This window comes from Gymnoscopelus braueri (genome assembly GCF_963280865.1).
Source record: "Gymnoscopelus braueri genome assembly, chromosome: 7".
Lineage (NCBI taxonomy): Eukaryota > Metazoa > Chordata > Actinopteri > Myctophiformes > Myctophidae > Gymnoscopelus > Gymnoscopelus braueri.
The window spans coordinates 6198805-6217161 of NC_137608.1; the positions used below are offsets into that span (position 1 = coordinate 6198805).

At 42.2% G+C, this 18357-nt stretch overlaps 1 protein-coding gene across 1 annotated transcript in view; it reads right to left on the bottom strand.

Moving 5' to 3' along the window:
• The window catches only part of edil3a (EGF-like repeats and discoidin I-like domains 3a), a gene marked incomplete at its 3' end in the record, with an annotated part of 278314 nt that overhangs the window by 11841 nt on the left and 248116 nt on the right, over positions 1-18357 (bottom strand). Inside the window, exon 9 of the mRNA XM_080433840.1 lies at positions 6885-7040. Within this exon, the coding sequence (XP_080289966.1) occupies positions 6885-7040 (156 nt within the window). The remainder of the gene's footprint in view (positions 1-6884; positions 7041-18357) is intronic.

The following is an 18357-nucleotide window of genomic DNA, read 5'->3' on the forward strand; positions in this document are numbered from 1 at the left end:
ATTAGATCAGATAAGGACAGTAGCCACTGATATAGAACAGTGCTGGAGCGTGAGTTGCGTCATCTAAGACAATACCCAAGTCACATGATTAATCAACAGAAGGTTTCACCCACATGGGTAGACCAAACCCATATAAATAGAGTGGATGCTCACTGGTCAGTACGAAGTGTCCTGCAGGCATCAGTGTTACTAGTTGACAGGGTGTTATTGCTGTTGTCATTTTCCATTGCGAGCAGGGGCAGATTAACCCTTTGTGGTACCTGGTGCTAGGACCCGATTTCGTGCCCCCCGGGACCGTTTTGTCCGCGGGGGGGGGGGGGGGGTGGGTTAGCGCGAGAAAAAAAATGCTTCACCGCTACGTTTCAATGTTGTAGGGCTCCTTCAGCAGCCGCTGCTTCTAACTTTCGAAGTCAAGCCCGTTGGATACGCCACCACTGATTGCGAACTCCGAGAGACTGGAGGTAAGAATTGAGAGAGTTTACATGATGATAAATGTATGTATTTCTGATATGTTTTACAGTTTTGTGTGTATATTTCATGTCAGTAATTTGTTATTGTGTTGTTGTTTGTGTTTCCTTTTCTAGGGCTATAACCTATTGGCCTAAGTGTTAGAGTATGTTCGTATTGTCATTTATAAGTTGGTATAATAAAATCATCAAAGACACAGGTCTGAGTTGTGTCTGCTAACTCGGTTGCTCCAATACTCTTTAAAAGGGGAGATCTAATTACGGTAGTTGCATTGCTTGTGTGACGGCTAGATAATTGTAGTAGCAGATCTACAAGCTCGAAACGCGGCGCGAAGCGACACGTTTTGAGCTTGTAGATCTGCTACTTTTGCTATTTTTGAATCCTGAAACGTAACAGTTTGGGGGATATGCGGTTTCTACCCGACATAGACGATATCGTCACTGACAGGTAGAAACCTTCTATCTCCAAATTTCTAATTTGTATGTTTTTCTTTATTTTTTTGTATGAAGAACCAACTTCGCAGCTCCGCAGCCTGTGAATGATACAAGCGCCACCGAAGAAGTCAAATTTTCTCGGCTTTCTGTTGTTTTTCTAACAACAAGCCATTAAACGGCCATAGCTCTGGAATGGAGGATCGTAGCCGGCCATTTCCTTTTTTTCCCCGATTCTACTGGACCCCTGTGCGTGTAATGAGCCGATCTCCGTGAGGAAGGAGGTCAATATTTCATGATTTTTCAAAGGTACAGTAAAATTGCCGTTTTCGCTGGCAAGGGGATGGTAGATGGAGGAATTAATTAATTAATTCCGTAGCAGTGAATGAGTTAATGCATAATAATCGAAATAATAATCGAAATCTGCAACGTAATTGTGGGGCGGCAGTGGCTCAGGGGTAGAGTGGCCGGACGGGAACCGTGAGATTCCCAGTTTCGATCCCGGGCTCCCCCAGAGTTAGTGTCGAAGTGTCCCTGAGCAAGACGCTGAACTTAGGGAATTGCTCCCGATGAGCAGGTTAGTGCCTTGCATGGTTTCCTCCGCCATTGGTGTATGAATGTGTGTGTGAATGGGTGAATGTAATGCATAATCTATGTAAAGCGCTTTGGATAAAAGCGCATACAAATGCACCCGTTACCATTTATTACCATTTAATTAGTAACTAAAGCTGTCAAATAATTTTAGGGGAGTAAAAAAAGGATAGTATTTATAATATATCAAAATAATTTGAATAATATGTAAAGTAAAGTACCTCCAAATTGTACTTTAACACAGCACTTGAGTAAATGTACTTTACTTTCTACCAACAGCGTTGTGTTTGTGTGGAGGACATCTGTATTCCGACGGAGTGTCCTCTCTCGATCTACATCTAGCCGGCCGCAGTCTGTGGCACACCGGAGCCTGGGGCGAGAGCTGAGGAGAATACTGAGAAGCTACCGGCTGCCCCTGGGCCAGACGCAGGCTTCCATACATACACACAATCTGACGCAAAGACAGACACACGTGCACTGTATACGGAAACACAATGTGTACACACATATACATCTGAAGACTCAGCTTTTCAGACTTCACCTCACCCCCTAGCACTCACCTCAAGTCTCCACCTCACCTCCATAGCATTCACGTGTTCAGATTCCACCTGACCCCCTAGCAATCGCCTCTTCAGACTCCACCTCACCCCCAAGCACTTCTTCAGATTCTACCTCACCCCCTAGCACTCACCTCAAGTCTCCACATCATCCCCTAGCACTCACCTCAAGTCTCCACCTCACCTCCATAGCATTCACCTGTTCAGATTCCACCTCACCCCCTAGCACTCATCTCTTCAGACTCCACCTCACCCCCTAGCACTCATCTATTCAGACTCCACCTCAACCCCTAGCACTCACCTTATCAGACTTCACCTCACCTCCTAGCACTCACCTCTTCAGACTCCACCTGACCCCCTAGCACTCACCTCTTCAGACTCCACCTCACCCCCTAGCACTCACCTCTTCAGACTCCACCTCACACCTCTAGCACTCACCTCTTCAGACCCCACCTCTCCCTCTAGCACTCACCTCTTCAGACTCCACCTCTCCCCCTAGCACTCACTTCTTCAGATTCCACCTCAACCCCTAGCACTCACCTCTTCAGGCTCCACCTCACCCCCTAGCACTCACCTCAAGTCTCCACCTCATCCCCTAGCACTCACCTCAAGTCTCCACCTCACCTCCATAGCATTCACCTGTTCAGATTCCACCTCACCCCCTAGCACTCATCTTTTCAGACTCCACCACACCCCCTAGCACTCATCTCTTAAGACTCCACCTCACCCCCCTAGTACTCACCTCTTCAGACTCCACCTCACCACCCTAGCACTCACCTCTTCATACTCCACCTAACCCCATAGCACTCACCTCAAGTCTCCACATCATCCCCTAGCACTCACCTTAAGTCTCCACCTCACCTCCATAGCACTCACCTCTTCAGACTCCACCTAACCCCCTAGCACTCACCTATTCAGCCTCCACCTCACCCCCTAGCACTCACCTCTTCAGACTCCACCTCACCCCCTAGCACTCACCTATTCAGCCTCCACCTCACCCCCTAGCACTCACCTCTTCAGACTCCACCTCACCCCCTAGCACTCACCTATTCAGCCTCCACCTCACCCCCTAGCACTCACCTCTTCAGACTCCACCTCACCCCCCTAACACCCATCTCTTCAGACTCCACCTCACCCCCTATTACTCAGCTCTTCAGACTTCACCTCACCCACTAGCACATCACTCTCCCTGTACCACTTCTTGCCATCTTTTCTTTCGGTTGATACCAGCGACTGACCGAGATATCGCTACTATCCAGACAGCCCCACTGATCTCATTCCCCCCAGATTCGGCACAAACATGGGGATGATTTAATTCTACTGTTATGCCACCAAAATGTGGAATGCCCTACCAACAGACATCAAAAACTGTGACTCCCGTCCTTCAAAACTGCCATAAGAAAGCTCCTGTCTGCAATTTGCAACTGGTCCAAGACAAGTCTTCTAGCTTGCCAAAATCAATCACCCCCCACAGTTTTTGAGCGGTGTAGCCGCTACTATGAGTGGGAAAAGACTGTCGTGAAAATTCTTGAAAAAGTATTTCGCTGTACTGTGATTGGCTGACTCTATTCACACCCTTTGCTCAGTACTGTGATTGGCTAGCGAGACGCATGATGAAATGAATAACCTATAAATAGCACCACGCACTTCAACAAAAAAGCACGCACTTCAAAAAAAAACTTTTTTTTAAAGTGAGCTTCCATCACTGTGATGACCACTGTTGTTGCTAAATAACACCGCTCACTTCACACTGGGTGTGATTTTTTTTCTGTAAATGCACCTGATGATTTCTTGTATAGTATTGTATGTCTTTATATGTCTTGATGAATTGAATACATAGGACCAAAATGGAAACAAGCTCTTTGGGCCTCATTTTTTTGTCATCCTTTTAGCATTGTTGTATAACTGTAACTCTGTACTGCGAACGTGTTAGTAAAGTGTTCAATCAATCAAAACTTTGATCTGCTATTTTCACTATTCTTGAAACTTCTTTATAATTCATCAACATAACAGATTCATTTAGACGATTATGCAAAAAGCATTGCGATTAGCTCAAATAATTGCGAACGGGCAGTTATGAAATAATTGTCATGCAAAACGCTCTGCTTCACATGCAAAATGCCACCAGAATGCGCCCGTTTCCGTTGATCGCATAATTAGCAGCTGCCTTGGTTAATCGGATGTTAATTGTATGCACCAATGGGTAAATCTGACCCTGAAAGTCCTTTGGTTTTCTTTAGGAATATATGCAGCAATTGCCGCAATGTAGAACCACTTCAGTGGACTACATTTATCAAAGCAATATGCCACAAGAGGCCATGGTTTACAGTGGGATTTCCCAAGAGGCGTAGTTTTGAATGTAGAATAATTTCTGCGACGATGCAGTCAGAACTCCACCTCACCCACAAGCACTTCAATCTACCAAGGGTTCCCAAACTTTTCAGGCCCTGACCCCCCCAAAATAATCATATTTGACAAGCACTTGGAATTGTAGGAGTTGAGGCATTACATTTTGTCTGACTCGGTTCCACAGATAAATATTGTGAAAATAGCCAAAGTCCTTACATTGTCACTTCACTGTCATCCGGGGAATAATTTGGGGACCCCTCCTGGGGGGGGGGGGGGGGTCCCCGACCCACAGGTTGAGAACCACTGTGCCACTCGATAAGCAGTGGCCCTTATCCAAATAGACCTGCGCTTCAGCACAGTACTCGAGTAAATGTACTCGCTTGCTTTCCAATCGCTATTGGAGCGAGCGTGCTTCTCGGTGAGGCAGTGGCCCATATCCAAAAGATCATCTTGGGTGTTAAAATTATGAACTCCTCAAGCGAGGAATTTGAGCGGCGAGATGGAAAGAAATGATTTTTCTGTTTTTCCTTTTTTTTTTTGCCAGGCTGCCGGCTGCCTAAACTCGCAATTTATCTGCAATTGATATGCAGTTATTGGAGTATGATATATGCATAACAAGCAGCTGTCATACATACAGATACACTTCATATCTGCTTCACATACCAATCACTGGCTGGCCTCATACATCGGAACGAAACGTACCCTGAGTTACCTCCCGATCCTAACCCTTTAAGACCGGAACCGCGTCTATGTCATTTTAGATTTCTTTGACTGTTCAAAAATAACAGATCTACAAGCTCGAGTGCCGCGCTATGAGCTTGTAGATCAGCAAAAACAAATTAAAACCGTGAAAATGTTTGCAAATCTTTGAATATATATATATTTTTAAAGTGAACATTTGTAACTCAAATCTTTCCTTTTGGGGGGTGCCTGGAACGAAATATTTGACAAATGTTGGCTTTTAAAAATATATATATAAAGATTTGCAAAAGATAGCAACCGCAAAAATAGCAGCCGCGCTATGAGCTTGTATATCTGCTATCTTTGAATAGCCAAAGAAATCTTAAAATGACACAGGTGCGTTCCAGGTCTTAATTGACACTCGATGGTGTGGAAATAACTGCGGTGGTTGGAAAGTAACTATATATTCTTTACTCAAGTACTGCATTTATGTATAATTCTGAAGTGTAGGGCTCAGAAAAGCTCTTATCTTTCTAAAAAAAAAAAGAGGTAGACAAGAAAAGCGTCTCTGTCTCGCCACCGGGGGTCTATAGGACCAACAGGTTTTGTGCCAGGGACCTCCTCTAGAAGCAAAGATTTTAGTTAAAAATAAAATAAAAAGCAGATCTACAAGCTCATACCGCGGCATGAAGTGACGCCCTCCCATTACATTAGCCAATTGTAATATAGGATGATTCATGCAGATTCATGTTTTCTGGGGAAGCCTTCAAAAGTTTGAACTATTACGTGCAACTGTACGTACGCATAATAAATCTGGTATCAAGAATGCACTGTTTATTAGAAGCCTGCATCTGCACCAAGCATCAAAGTTACTGTAACAGGTGTAAGGTAAACCATAATGAAAACTTGTGTTGCAATATTGGTGTCGGTCAATTCAGATATCGGCCATTATTTCAATATCATGCATCCCAACTAAAGACAATTGCTCTGTAAATTCAGTCCAATTCAGTACGTATAATATTCAATGCAAAATTGTCTATATGTGACTGGACCCAGTGCTTCGAGCCTCGTGTACTTGCCCTTTTTTTTAAGCTTTTTTTGCATTATAAAAAGTACAGAATGTACGCTTTCAAATGACGTGCCATACATTGACATCTGAAACCATTTGACGAAGATATGCTTATTTGACTGTTGTTCAACCTGAAATCAAAGAAGCTGATCAAAAGTTTTGAGTTTGAGAAATCATTCGGAACAGGGGTCTTCAACAGGGGGTCCGGGACCCCTAGGGGGTCCTCAGAGTTACTACAGGGGGGCCGCCAAATCTTTCAATGATTGGATATTATTTTTTAACATTAACCACTTGAACCCTGTTATCCCTATTCTGAAGAGAACTTAAGCCACAAATAGCAGATCTACAAGCTCACAACGCCTCACGCTGCGGGGCGTTGTGAGCTTGTAGATCTGCTATTTTCGGCAAAGAGGTTTGGTGTTGGTCTATGAAATCTATGAAAATACAAATGTATACAGTATGTAGTGGGGGTCCCTGCTTCATCTCTCTTTCAGCTAGGAGGTCCTTGGGCTGAAAAACATTGAAGAACCCTGATTCAGAAGATCCGAACCCCCCCTATGGCATGAATACCTCAGTATTTCTCAATATGAACGGTCCTCTCATTTCAGACACCGAAGTGTCACAAATGAAAGGATAATTCCTCCTTCCCTGCCAGGTTTGACGGAAGGCCCCCCGACGTGTTCCCGTCCATCTCCGGCCGACAGTCGTTTATTATGAACGTTATGGAGAGGCACTCACCTTGTCCTTCCCCTGTTTTTCGTCTTGATATACGACCCACCGCTCTCCGTCGTTACTGTACGCCACTTTGTACGAGCCCACGAACTGGACGTGACCGAAGTCCTTCGCCCCCTGGGTGATGAGGCCCGTGATCTTGGTAGGTACAAGCATGTCCATCTGAGTGGTAGGTAGGTAGGTAGGTAGGTAGGTAGGTAGGTAGGTAGGTAGGTAGGTAGGTAGGTAGGTAGGTAGATAGGTAGATAGACAGTGAGAAGGAGAGAAAGACAGAGAGAGCAGAATTATAAAACTTCATCAGCCACAGATGAAAAGTGTCGCACTCAATTTTACAAGGTCGCAGTGGTGTAAAGTAACTAAGTACATTTACTTAAGTACCGTGCTTAAGTGCAAATTTTAGGTATTTTCACTTTACTGGAGTATTTCCAGTTTTCAGTACTTTTACTTCTACTCCACTAATACATTTCAGAGGCAAATATTGTACTTTTACTCCACTACAATTATATGAAAACGTTTAGTTACTAGTTACTTTGCAGATATAAATTACAACATTATAAAACATACATTAACCACTGTAGCCCTATTTTGTACCTAAGCTATTTGAAAATAGCCGATCTTTCAGTCAGCTTGCTTTTAGTCAGCTTGTAGATCTGCTATTTTCAAACATGTTAGTACTTTTACTTTTGGTACTTTAAGTACATTTTGGTACCAATACTTTTGTACTTTAAAGTACATTTTGAATTCCGGACTTTTACCTGTAACAGACTACTTCTACATTGCAGTATTGATACTTTTACTTAAGTAAAACATTTGAGTACCACTGTTCATCGGCCACAGAAGAAAAGTGTCACACTCAATTTTACAAGGTCGTCAGCACATTTCTCTCTCTCTCTCTCTCTCTCTCTCTCTCTCTCTCTCTCTCTCTCTCTCTCTTTCTGTTTAACGTCCTCCGAGGATTTATAAAGACATTGTAAAGCCGGGGCGCAAGAAGTCACTTTCAATTATTCACAGAATATTGAACAAGGAGCCTTACTGTACAGGCTACTGTACGCCCACTAGCTGGCCTCAGCACAACGCAAACATGCAGGCCGCAGCAGCTTCTTGACAGCCGGACAGACGGATCCATTTGAGTTAATTTTTAATACCTACTTCTCATTTTGCAGTGGCGGAAAAGTGACCGAGTGCATTTTACTCAAGTACTGTACTTGCGTATATTATTTTTTACTTTACTTGTGTTTTTCAATTTTTGGATATACTTTATACGTCTACTAATCTCAGAGGCAGATATTATACGTTTTACTCCAATACGATTATTTGAAAACTTAGTGTTATTACAAAACACACAATAACAAATGAATCCCTATTCTATACTTAATGTCTTAATTGTACTAAAAATAGCCAATTTACAAGCTCACAAGTGTTTGTAGATTCTATTTAAAAAAAAATCTGTCTTATTTTTATTTATTTTTATTACTTTGATACTGTAAGTACAGTATTTTGTTATGGCAATTAAACGTGTGTACTTTATTCAACTAACATTTTTAATACAGGACTTCTACTTTTAGTATTGATATAAAATGGTATTGTTACTTCTACTTCAGTAAAAATACAAATGTGTGTACTTCTTCCACTTCTGGTTAATATTTAATTATCATTTGTAGCAAACAGCCCACAGAGGGCCTGGCCATGCAGCAAACGCACACACACAGGCCGTTATATGTTTATTGACTTCCAAAACTTCAATTATGTTTCATTATTTAGCATCGGGGTGGTTTGACACTGATGAGAGAGGAAGAATCAAGTTCGGTGGAAAAACGTTGTTTTTCAGGAAATGGAAAATATAACCTCTGTTCCATTGGATCCAATGTAGTTATTATTTAGGTCACAAGCTCTTGTTCGTACTTTTCATCGGTTCTATATTTATAAATCCCACATATACACAATGTCACATTCGCTACGCTTTGTGAGCTTGGATATCAGCTATTTTCGCTACTTTTGCGTGGCTCTCTTGTATGACAAACAGGGCATAATATATCGTCTCATACTTTTCAGGATTCAAATTCAAAAACAGCAAAAGTAGCAGATCTACAAGCTCGAAACGCGTCGCTGCGCGCCGCGTTTCGAGCTTGTAGATCTGCTACTTTTGATTATTTTGTGTGACGCTGTAGCATGATAAAGTAGGGCGTTAATTTACGAACAAACACAGAAAAAGTTAAAATATGGAGATACAAGGTTTCTGCCCGACAGCAAGGATGAGACAATGACAAGGCACCATAATGCTAAGCCAGCTAGCTGACTCGCCCTGTAGCCCCTGAGGAAAATACAATGCCATTACAATTAAATAAAGACAGACAATGAAGTCGGTGGTTTTGTCTGGGTTATCTCCACCGTGTTAATTATGCTAATGATTATGTCAGATGAATAACGCATGTGAATCAACGATGCTGAACGGCAACAAGTCATTTGAATGTAAAGTAGACAGTGGTGGAAGAAGGAACTCGTACTCAGATGTTGGACTCAAGTAAAAGTAGCAATGTCAGAGTGTAAAAAAACATTTTGTCGCTAGTAGAAATCCTGCATTCAAAAGGTCCCCGCTCGACCGCGCCCAGTGTTGCCATGTCGGCTTATTATAAGCGACTTTGGGCTTATTTTTCGTCGCTTGTAAAAATTGGCAGTTTCGGGTTGCGTTTTATTTGGGCTTGTTTCTAAAGTGTAGGCCTATAGCCTACTTGTATATTTAGTCTTGCTTCCAAATGTTTAAATTATTATTTAAACCAGTGGTTCTCAAATATTTGGAGCATTTGTGTTGTTAGAATGTTTCAAAAAAACATTCCAAATATTCCACATTTTATTGCAAGGCATGTTCTTAAATAGCGACGCGTTGTGAGCTTGTAGATCGGCTATTTTCAAATAGCCGATGCAAGTGCTCATGTGGCTTAATTAGCTTCTTTTGGGACCTGGTTGCTTGTTTCTCTCGCAAAACCTGGCAACGCTGGTTGTGGGTTCGAATCCGCCGTGGGGCTTTGTCGAGCTTCTTTACGAACACAATTGGTTCAGGGGAGGGATGATATTTGTCCTGCATGTAGGCCGACTCCTACGAGCTGGGGCAGGGAGTGTTAGGCGGGAGGAGTAGGACCAAGGCTCTACGTCCTCCCAGTGGGGGCTCCTCACTGGTACAGTAGGTGGGCCAGTAGGATACAACAGCAGCAGTGACAATGTACAGACATGTGAGTGGGGAGGAGTGCCAACGACGTCTTTTGACACCTGCTGTGTATTTTTTCCCACTAGATGGCGCTCTTTCGCTAACACATGAGTGACCATTTCATCCTCGGTGACACACAGATCCAGGAGATCACGCGATCGCAAGATCTCCTCCACCGTTCACTTCCTTGTTATTCGATTTAGAACAACGCCTGTATCTTGCCTCCCCGGTTTTACTCTGCGTTTTTGACGAGACATGCTATATTCAACGGCCTATAACAAGTGAATGGGGGGTCACGATGACATTTTTAGTTTGTTTGCGGAAGCACGGTGAAACCCTCCGTGTTTACCAGCGATCGGGGGGTCGATCATACTGGAGATAAATATTCTGTGTCTAGTTGAAAAGGTAAGGAAAATGAGGAAAACGCTCGCAGTCTGGGCTTTATATAATTATTTACTCTGGCAGCGAATGACTTAATAGGCATAACGACTAAAATGGGGAGAAAAGGGGCTAAAAATATAGTTACTGAAAGTACAGTTAGTTCAGAGGAAGATGAGCAGCTGTACAAACCCTGCTCATATTTCACAGGAGATTAACAGAATTAAAGGGATATTTCACTTTCAAAAAAACGTTTTGTCATTTTATCGTCTACTCAGGCCTTTGTGAGCCCCCCAGACAGTTTTTAAGTTGCTCGATTCAGTATTTAGATATTTGATATTAATTTTATCAGACACGCCCCCTTCCTATACAAACCCATTGTAACTTCAAACTCCATTTTAACCATGTTAGATTTGTCAAAAACACCCGTCCTTGGTTCTGGTGACTCATACCGCCCCCCTAATCCGCGAGGGGGCCGTGTTTTTTCAATTACTTTTTTCATTTATTTAAAAAAAAAATATATGAAAATGAAAAAAATAAAATGCAATGAAAAAATTTAATAAAATAAATGAAAAAGATTTTCGGAAAAACACGGCCCCCTCACGCATTAGGAGGGCAGGGTGAGTCACCAGAACCAAGGACGGGTGTTCTTGATGAATCTAACATGGTTAAAATGTAGTTTGAAGTTACAATGGGTTTGTATAGGAAGGGGGCGTGTCTGATCAAATGAATATCAAATATCTAAATACTGAATCAAGCAACTTAAAAACTGTCTGGGGGGCTCACAAAGGCCTGAGTAGACGATAAAATGACCAAAAGTTTTTTTTTAATGTGAAATATCCCTTTAAAGGGGAAATCCACCCATTTTCAATATTTAACTATGTCATTAATATAGCATAAAGGAGTTGTGTGGAAATAAGAATTTTTTTTAAAAAAAAATAACATTGCAAAAAAAATTAACATTGCAAAAAAATTAACATTGCAAATTACACCATGATGAGTCATCACAGTGTAATTTGCAATGTTAATTTTTTTGCAATGTTAAATTTTTTTGCAATGTTAATTTTTTTTTTAATTTTTTCTTATTTCCACACAACTCCTTTATGCTATATTAATGACATAGTTAAATATTGAAAATGGGTGGATTTCCCCTTTAAGGTGGAATCACATTAATTCCCACTTTATCCTGCATGTCGTTAACCTCACTCCGTCAAATGGAAGAAGCTTGCGACACACATTTTGTTTCACAGCGTACTTGCATCTGAGACTCCGGGCGCAGAATCGATGACAGACAGAGTTTCATTTTTTCAAGCTACTAGGCAGGTGATTGGATGATCCCGCCCCTAGCAGCCGCTGATTGGTTCGTATGCGCAGTGGTTCGGGCAGCTTTACTCTGTGAGCAATCCCAGACCCTCCTTCCTGAAACCAAATGCAAATGAGATTTCCGGAGGGAGGGGGGTTTACCAGGCTAGCATGTCGTCCCTGTAGGTTGGAAACTAAGTCCAAAACCGTTACATTTAAGGTAATGTAACATAAAAATAACCCGTGTTCCAATGGATCCAATGTAGTTAATAGTCACAAGCTCTTGTTGATACTTTCCATTGGTTCAATCCTATATTAACATTGTCTAATGGGAGGGTGGGTCGGCCAGCTGGCTGTCCAGCGGGCGACGGACCTCCGACATCACTCTGACCCAGCCATAACCATATATGGAGTTCCCAATGCAGCTACGCCCAAATATGGAGTGTGTTGCCTAACCTCAATGTGTCGTCATGGCATCCGCCGCAAACAAATCAGTCCGTTTTTTTTCAGGGCAGTGCGACGTATGCGTAGCGGCCCGAAACTGTAATATTGATAAAACCCACCGAAAAAAAAATTACAGATCTACAAGCTCACAACGCGTCACAACGGAACACGTTGTGAGCTTGTATCGGCTATTTTCGCCACTTCTCTGTGACACTCTTGTACGAACGGGTAGGACATTGATTTACGAAACAAAACTTGCGTCGAAATATAGAGATAAGGTTTCTGCCCGACGATAACCGTGCAGGAGTCACAATTTGCTGTGTTTTTTTTAGATGTGGCATCCTACTATCCTACTATACAATTGGAGTAACTTCTGTCTGTCTTGGGTGGTGGGTGGTCGACCGGGTATGGGCTAGTTAGGAATAATCCCAGGTAGCTCCCAGTGAAAACCAGTATGGACACAGGGATTATGTCGTTGCTGTCGGGCAGAAACCTCTTATCTCCATATTTAAACTTTGTGTGTGTTTTCGTAAATTAACGCCCAAGCAATCGAATCAAAATTAAGCAGATCATACTACAGCGTCACACTAAAGCATCAAACATAGCAGATCTACAAGCTCGAAGCGCGGCGCGAAGCGACGCGTTTTGAGCTTGTAGATCTGCTATGTTTGTCTATTTTTGAATTTGAATTCTGGAAAGTAACAGTTTTGGACATACTGTATGAGGTTTCCACCCGACAGAGACGATGTAATGAATCCAATATCCACTATGCATGCATATTAAAAAAAAATGAAAACTAAAAAAGATACAGTATGAAACATAAAAGGTAGTGAATATGCACATAAATTATATGCAAATTCGTTAAACCTTTTAAAAGAACCGGGCGTAATGTCTGACTTATTCACTGGTACATTATGCAATGTGTGAAAAACACCACAGAGAGAGAGAGAGAGAGAGAGAGAGAGAGAGAGAGAGAGAGAGAGAGAGAGAGAGAGAGAGAGAGAGAGAGAGAGAGAGAGAGAGAGAGAGAGAAATGGACGGAATGAAGGAGAAGCAAATATGCAAATTGCATCTGCTGACTTTCACAGCGTGCAGAGCATACATCACATTAATTGGCCCGGTCTGTTCTGACAAAGTACAAACAAACTACAAGTCTATTTAAAAAGCAGTTTTCACTCTGCACACTGCTTGAACTATATACATACATATATATATATATATGTATATATATATATGTGTGTGTGTGTGTGTGTGTGTGTGTGTGTGTGTGTGTGTGTGTGTGTGTGTGTGTGGCAGAAACCTTGCAACTCCAATTTGTTATGTTCTTTTCCGTAACTTTAATGCCCTACCTAGTAGCAAAAGTAGCAGCGCTTGCTATTTTTGAATTAGTTTTTAAGTGAAAGGGAAAGTGGTTAAGTGTGTCTGTGGGTTTTTATAAATACTGAACCGATGAATAATATTAAGTAATGTGACTAACTAATAACTACATTGAATCCATTGCAACACAGCTTTTTTTTTTTTTTTTTTACATTTCCTGATAAGTTACAGTTTTTGAGATATGAGGCTTCCACCCGACAGTGAGTATTATGTGATATACTGTAGTGCAGTGGTTCAAAGTGGGATCCGGGGACCCCCAGGGGTCCTTGGGGGGGTTCCAGGGGGTCCCCAGCAAAAGTAGTTACTGTAATATAGCATCACAATTATTTTAACTACTACATATTCTATGTTTGCTATTCAAAAATAGCAGATCTACTTTGTGCCACACTGCAATCTTGTACATCTGCATCTACATCTTAGAAAATATTTTAAAAATATATCAAAAATGTTTGAATTTTTTTTTTTTTTATGCATTCATCTTCTCTTCTGGGGGTCCCTGGCACAAAACCTTTCCTAAATCAACGCCCTACTTGATCATACTACAGCGTCACAAAAGCATCAAAAGTAGCAGATCCAGATCCAACAGAGATGATAATGCTCCTGGCTACAGAGACACTGGGGGGAGGGTTGTTCCCTGTGAATTGATGGGGGTCTTATACTCAAAGGCAGGACCCCCCTGTTGTGAGCACGCTCAAGATCTTTTTATCTCTTCCCTAACTGTGGATTATACCGACAAGTAACTTGACTTTTTTTTCTTTGCTCCTCCTCATGGACCTACTTGTGGATTATACCAGTGTCAGTCTACTTTATGTGGATTATGCGGTCGACACACACTGACATTTTTGCACCTTAATCCCATGTACAACACGCTGACTTTTGTCTTTTTGTGTTTTTTTTCCTAGCACCTTGACTAACGTCCATAAGTATATCATGCACAGTATACATCTGCTGCTATGCTCAGCACCTGACCTTTATCTTATTGTATCTCAGGTTCCATGTGTAAATATGTAGACACTTTGGTTTTTGTTTTTTGTTTTTTCTAGTTTGATCTCCCCCCCTTCTTTTTCTCTTTCTTTCTTCTATAACGATACGATGGGAACTATGCACAAAAACGAATTTCACCCACGTCTTCACTCTGTAAACCTGTGATGTGACAATAAAGCTGATTCTGATTCTCAGATGTGGTCCTCGACTGCCACTGGCTGCATGCGCTTACAGGCCATGCCATGTTGCACTGGTCCTCTGACACCTTGTAGCTGCAGTAATGCCCGGAGTAAGCTAAGTAACTCTTACTTTTAAGTTAGAGTAGCAATACCACAATGGAGAAATGCTCTGTTAACACTGAAGAAAAGGCCTGTATTCAAACTTTTATCTTGAGTAAACGTACAAATGTACTGGCATCAAAATCTACTATAACAAAGTAAAAGTAGTCAAATTTAGATTTGTTTAATTTTTATAGCTGATCCACAAGCTCACAACGTGCCGTGATACGTGTAGATTGACTCTTTTGGCATAGCCGGAGTATAAAATAGGTCTTAATTAGTTCATGTATTTTTTGTAATATGTATGGCCCTCATTTATCAACGGAGCGTATAAACCGGCGTATGTTTTTCCATATATTCGGCCGTACGCCAACGTCGAAGTCACATTTATCAACGAATCCTACACAGCCGACACGAGCGTACATTTGGTCCCAGCCTTGATAAATCTCACGTCTGAAAACGAGCATCATTTAAATAATACGCCCTTAAATATTCTCAAAACACCCCGATTTTACGACATGAAGAACCAGAATACGACCAAAGAGAGAGTTTCGCCGGCTCGCCTCGCCTCGCTGCCTGTCAAGTCACACACACACACACACACACACACACACACACACACACACACACGCACGCACGCACGCACGCACGCACACATGCACACGCCTCTCGCTCTCTCTCTCTCACACACACACACACACACACACACACACACACACACACGTGCCCAACTGTGTCTTTCATAATCCGTTACGGTACAATCTTTGTCAGTCACGTAGGCTTGTAGCCTACATGAATGACATATTATGATACCAATCACATCGCCATGAATGGAATACGTTTGTATATTTATTTACCCCATACCGAACAGTGCGCGTTCGAGTTACACTAAAGCAGTCATGTAGGCTATATTCCCCATGAGACTCGGGCGGTCTGCAGGCTGCAGTGATCCCGTGCCGCCACGGTGCACCCACGTTATAAGAGATTGGAGCGTCGGGTTTATATCCTTAACCCAGCCAGGTTGTAGCCTATATAACTCTCTATGACATAACTCCATACCAGAGGACAAGCTACTGTAAGTTTGTAGACCTCACTGTCCATGAAAAGATGTTCGGGAGTCCCGACCGCGGGACTCCCGACGCAAAAGCGCTCGTATATTTTGAAAATAGCAGATCTACAAGCTCACAACGCGTCACTTGTGAGCTTGTAGATCTGCTATTTTCAATGCAGCCAGATCTGCAATCTTATCTGAATGACTGTTAAAGCAGTTTGTTTAAATTACTTTATAAAATGTTATATTTTCACAGGGATTATTTATTAGTGTAGATATACATTTAGGAGTGGATTATGTGTCCAGATGCCTGTCAGACAGTCAGACAATGCTGCTCCGCAGGTCTAGAATGGAATAAACGGGTGCAGCCAAAGTCAACAACTGGTCTCTACTAGACGTGAGATTTCAGCATACCGTAGGATGAAGCCCACGTCAGGATATATTGATAAATGCCGAAAGGTGCGGTGATCTCGCTGTACGCCCATTATTTGGTCTGCACCGCGTTGATAAATGAGGGCCAATATCTCTGCTGTCCGGCAGGAACCAGCTGACTTATTTTTCAGGAAATGAATTAGGAGGTTTTGTTCATCATTGATAAGAACAGCTGAATGGACCTCCAAGCTCACAATGAGGTTGGAGGTCAAAAGGGGGTGGAGCCTGGAGTCAGCTAAGCCACTTTTCATTGGTTAAATATTTTTTTTCCAATACACAGACTAAAGGGTGTTCAATGGCCCTGATTTATGGAAAAAAAATGCAAAAGCGTCAACATGGAGTTAGCTGGTTTCTGCCGGACAGCAACGTATATGTAATCTAAATTTACTAAATTGTAAAAGTACAGTATTTGCCCCTGAGATGTATAGTGGAGTAGTGAACAGAAAAATTGTCATACCCCCGTAAAAGTACCTCAAAACGTACCTCAACAAGTCAATGCACTTAGTCGATTCACCACCGCTGTCTCTCAGCGTTCTAAAAACATCAGAGGAGCGCGATAAACTCTGGCTAACCCGCTTGTGAGGTGTAAAAAAGCTAATACGCGTATAGAACCCAATGAGGAACTGAGAGTGTGTAAGCGTAGCAGTAGACTTTAATTTAACCCATTAAGACCGGGAAAGCATCTGTGTCATTTTAAGATTTATTTTGGCTGTTAAAAAATTGCAGATATACAAGCTCATAGCGCGGCACCGAGTGCCGCGCTATGAGCTTGTAGATCTGCTATATTTTTTTTAAATCGTGAAAATTTGTGCAAATCATTGAATACATGTTTTTCAAAGCGAACATTTCTGACTCAAGTCTTTGCTTCTGGCGATTCTACGAATGTCTTCTAAATGCTAACAGTTTTTTAAAAAAAACTCTAGTTGCTATAATCAGTGGTTCTCAAAATTTTTCATGTCAAGGACCCCCAAAATGATATGTATTTGGACGCGGACCCCCATCTCAAAACATTTTGTTCCAGGGACCCCCCAGACGCAAAGCCTCTAGTTAAAAAAGTTTGCTTTAAAAAAGACATAGATTCAAAGATTTGCACAAATTATCACGATAAAAAAAAAAAAAGCAGATCTACAAGCTCGTAGCGCGGCACTCGGTGCCGCGCTATGAGCTTGTATATCTGCTATTTTTGAATAGCCAAAGGATAAAACAATGGTCGAAGTGGTTACACAGGTGCGTTCCCGGTCGGAAGGGGTTAAAAGAGGCGGTCTGCTTTGATGTTCCGTGCCGTGCGGTTACACACTCACAGCACAATGCACAGCCGTGCATCATGTGTCTCCAAATGTACACGTACTTATTCACCAATGGATTACTTCAAAGCTAAAAGCAACGCGGCCTCCACTCGGCTCGCCGTGTAATGAAGTGTTCTTGTCGGTTGCCGGTGGGGATGCGTGTGCGTGTGTGCGTGTGTGTGTGTTTGTATTACTATAATTGTGAGGGCTAGTTGTTCCCACATTGTAGAATTTGAGAAATAAACATGGCTCCTCACAAGAATAAATGTTGTTTTATGGTTTTTAGAGATAGAATTAGGAACAATTGGGTTTAGGGTTTTTCCCATATACTTTTTTGTCAACAACGCTTCGCAGCTTTTACATCTGCTACTCTTTGTGCTTTTTTTTCAACAATTTTCAGCAATTTTCAATACCGTCCTAAACTGTTGCATGTCCTCACAAGTATAGTGATAAAAACGCACGTGTGTGTGCATGCGTGTGTGCGCGCATGTGTGTGTGTGTGTGTGTGTGTGTGTGTGTGTGTGTGTGTGGAGGGGGGGAGGTTATGTTTTCCTACGGCAGCATTGAAATGGCTTTAAACAAGAGCCTATTTTATAATCGCAACAGCGGCACAAAAGCCCCCCAGTTGAATAAAAGCAAGAGTGGCAAGGGGGGAGGGGGGGGTCTGGTTGAGTGGGGGGAGTCGCTACGCACTCGGCACTGTGAGGCTTTGATTAGCCTCCAAACGCACAGAGCTGAGGAGGTA